The 3898-nt window shown below is 48.5% G+C and overlaps 1 protein-coding gene across 1 annotated transcript; it reads left to right on the top strand.

The window, feature by feature from the left end:
* On the top strand, positions 1-3250 carry HSBP1 (heat shock factor binding protein 1). The gene is made up of 4 exons (XM_007452528.1): positions 1-127; positions 676-742; positions 1331-1451; positions 3000-3250. Exons 1-3 carry the CDS (start codon positions 83-85, stop codon positions 1447-1449), a joined length of 231 nt encoding a protein of 76 aa, XP_007452590.1. The 5' UTR covers positions 1-82; the 3' UTR covers positions 1450-1451; positions 3000-3250.
* The last annotated feature ends 648 nt before the right edge of the window (positions 3251-3898 follow it).

Raw genomic sequence — 3898 nt, 5'->3', positions numbered from 1 at the left:
AGCAGCTGCTGGGCGTCTGCGCGGACAGACGGAAGTGTAGGTGACCGTCTGAGACAGCACCGCCAAGCTGGGAACCGGGGAGATGGCAGAGACAGAACCCAAGACCGTGCAGGATCTCACCTCGGTGGTAAGGGACGGCTGTGCGTGGCGCGCCCGAGGTCGCCGCATCCCCGGGGGGCGCCGGCGAAGTCCGCGGACCGAGGCGCCCTCTCCGAGGCCGCACGGGGCAGGGCTCTGGAAGCCAGGTTTCTAGAGGCTTCGCGGCCGCGGCCTGGCCACCTTGACCACCCCCCCGGCCGCTGGCTGTAGGCCCCTGCTCCTGCTGACCTGCCCAGCCATACCCGCCCCCCGCACCCAGCCCCACTCAGTCTCGGTGAACCCGGCTCCCCGCAGCTCCCCTCCTTACCCACTCTGCTCTGCGCGCCCCACCCCCAAAACACCCGACGCCTTGGGAATCGCAGCGGGCCCAGACGGGAGGGGGCCCCCCCCCCCCCGAGTCAAATTTGACAGGTGGGGAAACTGAAACCCGGACAGGGAAATCGAAGGCCACGGAGCTGCGGAGAATTGGGGCCGGAACCCGGAATCCTGGTCTCCCCGTGGCACCAGGGCTCCTATCCTGATCCCGTGAAGGTGTCTCGGGGTAAGCGTGGGCTGTTGTGTTTTGTTGTTTCACAGGTGCAGACACTCCTGCAACAGATGCAAGATAAATTTCAGACCATGTCCGACCAGATCATTGGAAGAAATATCCTTTATTTGTAGTCAGTCTCTGATGGGCCTTTGGATCCCAGTTTCCGGATGGTGGTGGCGATAAGTGGGTGGTTTGCAGGTCAACTTCCACTAGTCATTTACCAGATTTTTTTTTTTTTTTTTTTTACTGAGCTTAGATGCACACTTCCTGAGAAGTATTGTGCAGAGAGCTGGGGATACAGCTGAGCTAGATCCCTGGCTGTGAGGAACTTACAGTCTACCGGTAATGCTGCCTAGTATGATTGACTGTTGACTGTGAGCAAAGCATTTCATGTGTATCTCTCCTGTGATCCTCACCATCACCTGATGAAGAGGTCGTAGCGTTACCTTTGTGTAGCGGATGAGGAACCAGGAAGCTTAGAAAAGTGAAAGAACTTGCCCAGGTCCCATCACTAGTAAAGGGCAGGGCTGGGATTTGATCCTCACCCCGGACTCCCGTGCTCTGAACCAGATTCTAACAGTATCCAAAGGAAATTGGAAAACCACTTTCATGAAGACACTGTGTTGAAGGCTGTAGTCTGCAGGGCCCTGGAGGAAAGGGGTAAGAAGTGGAAGCTGTTGGTGCCGTCTTTAACTTCCCCACTTGATGACATGAGCAGCCGCATTGATGACCTGGAGAAAAACATCGCAGACCTCATGACACAGGCCGGGGTGGAAGAGCTGGACGGGGAAAACAAGATCCCTGCCACACAGAAGAGTTGAAGGTGAGGGGAGCGAGGGACGGTAGAAGTGTGGTGCGTGTCCCTGTGATTTTGATGTAGTCGGACTTTCTCTGGATCTGTCCCCAGCCAGCATCTAGCGAGCGTCCCTTGTATCGTTCCCCTTGTGGACTCCAGGCTTTGAATTTTTCATGCCAAACTAATTCCTTATGAAGAATTTATTTTCCCTCTTTTTATCAACGAGACCTAGATCTGTAGTTAAGACCATTAGTTAATATTAGATAACCCCTGAGTTTATATCATTACGGCGAAAACAAAGAAGTGTATTTTGTTGGCCTGAGAATTCTTATCACTGGCAGATTTTCCAGTGGTTTGTTTTGGTTTGTTTTGTTTTGTTTTTTAAAAAGAATACGCACATTGCCACCTTCATAAATGCCATAAGTTCTAAGGATTCTCTTGGGAACACCCCCTGCACTAGGTGAATGCCAGGACAATGACTGATTATGATTTAGATGACCTAGGTTGTGGCCACATTAAGCCTTCGCCCTAAAGTTGATTTGTTTTTCCATTGCATAGTTACAGATATCAGGAGAGACTAATACTCAGAAATACCCGTTACAGCAAGATAGCTAGACGCACAGATGACTGCCATGTTCTCACCATAGTGGGTTCCTTCATGACAAGCCTTTTCCTGAGTGTGGCAGTTACTTCATTGCAACCCACAGTAGTTTTTGAACTCCCTTTGTTCCCATCCCATTTTTAGCATTTTAATTCCCCATAAAAATAAAGTTCACTGTGAATGTTTAGGTAGCAAAATACACAGTAAAAGACACCAAATTCCTTTTTTATTTTCTGAGCATGTCCTGGCTGGACCAAATGATAGGTAACTATGACGTACGGGTTGCTTTGAAGTCCAAGGAAATAAGTAGAGATTTAGGAGGTCAGAGACTTAAATTTACTCTTATCTTAACAGTAGATTGGGTTGATGCACTATGCTAGTAAATCACGTAGCTGTTTTGTGTGGTTGTCACCTTGATTCCTTATAGACTTGGGCGATGTCCTGCCAGTCTTAGGAGCTTCTCTGGGTCTCATATCGTCTGGCGTTCAAAAGCCCCTTCAAGGGCTTCCCTGGTGGCGCAGTGGTGGAGAGTCCGCCTGCCGATGCAGGGGACGCAGGTTCGTGCCCCGGTCCGGGAGGATCCCACATGCCGCAGAGCGGCTGGGCCCGTGAGCCACGGCCGCTGAGCCTGCGGGTCTGGAGCCTGTGCTTTGCAACGGGAGAGGCCACAGCAGTGAGAGGCCCGTATACCACCAAAAAAAAAAAAAAAAAGCCCCTTCAAGTGAAAGGGGACAGATTGAAGAATTTCTCGAGTGACGGGCATAATGCAAGGAAAGGAGTGGGAGTAGAAGACAAATGCACAATAATCTTTTAATAAAGATTTTCATTGTAGTTTTGCTAGGATATTGTGCAGAGAAAATACATTTAATTCAGATGAGGATTGTGAAAGGATTTTTAGTTGCTAATTCTGTGTATTATTTTTATTTGTCCTTCCAGAATGAATAGCACATTGATGGCTTTTGCTTTTTCAACAGGTTGCTCATCTGCACTGGAATCTGGAACACCCTTTTTACAAGCCAAGAGAAGACAGATGGCTTTTTGCAACTAACTACTATGCGTAGATAGGTTTTATATTATAAAGTGTGCATTCTTCTTACCACATACTATAGAGTTAGTTTATAGAGTGATTTCCCTCCCCTGCCTCCCATGTTTTCTGAACATGGTGAATTCACGTCTTGACCTTGGTCAGTTGTGCTATTAAACACTAAAACTTTGGCAGTTCCTGCATACAATTGTCAAATTTTTTAGTGTATTTTTGTGAAGTCACTTTTTTTCTATCATTCCCTTTGTAGTAGTTGCTGTTTGATAAAAGTTGCTGTGTAATTTTTTTATTAGACATAGGGTAGATCCTTGGTTATAATAAGATTTTTGTGAAGTAAGGCATTTATAGTTAAGGTTCTTTGATTCTCAGAGTGACTGATGAGTGAACACCAAATAGTGTGTTGGCGATACTTTCCAAGTGGTTAAAAACATTTAAAAGTGTGTATTCAGAAATATCTGGCCCGACTCTGTCGCCAAAACTCGGAATGGAACCGTGGTTTTATGCCTGAGTCCTTGAGGTCAGATGCTACAGTAACGAAGAGTGACCACGCCACTTTATCCTTTTTTTTTTTTTTCTTGCGTTATGCGGGCCTCTCACTGTTGTGGCCTCTCCCATTTGCGGAGCACAGGCTCCGGACGCGCAGGCTCAGCGGCCATGGCTCACGGGCCCAGCCGCTCCGCGGCATGTGGGATCTTCCCGAAACGGGGCACGAACCCGCGTCTCCTGCATCGGCAGGCGGACTCTCAAGCACTGTGCCACCAGGGAAGCCCGACCACGCCACTTTAGTGTTAGAATTTTTAAATATGGACAATGACAGAGTTGCCTGATGTG

Source organism: Lipotes vexillifer, unplaced genomic scaffold, assembly GCF_000442215.2.
Source record: "Lipotes vexillifer unplaced genomic scaffold, Lipotes_vexillifer_v1.1 scaffold443, whole genome shotgun sequence".
NCBI lineage: Eukaryota > Metazoa > Chordata > Mammalia > Artiodactyla > Lipotidae > Lipotes > Lipotes vexillifer.
Note: the sequence above shows the minus strand (reverse complement) of the source record. Positions and strands in the feature narration are given on the sequence as shown.

Excerpts from the sequence above, each read along its gene's own strand:
- HSBP1 (XM_007452528.1), top strand. The coding sequence starts at position 83 with ATGGCAGAGACAGAACCCAAGACCGTGCAGGATCTCACCTCGGTG. Across the intron at positions 128-675 it reads TGCAGGATCTCACCTCGGTG|GTGCAGACACTCCTGCAACA; the intron begins GTAAGGGACGGC and ends GTTGTTTCACAG. Across the intron at positions 743-1,330 it reads CGACCAGATCATTGGAAGAA|TTGATGACATGAGCAGCCGC; the intron begins ATATCCTTTATT and ends TAACTTCCCCAC.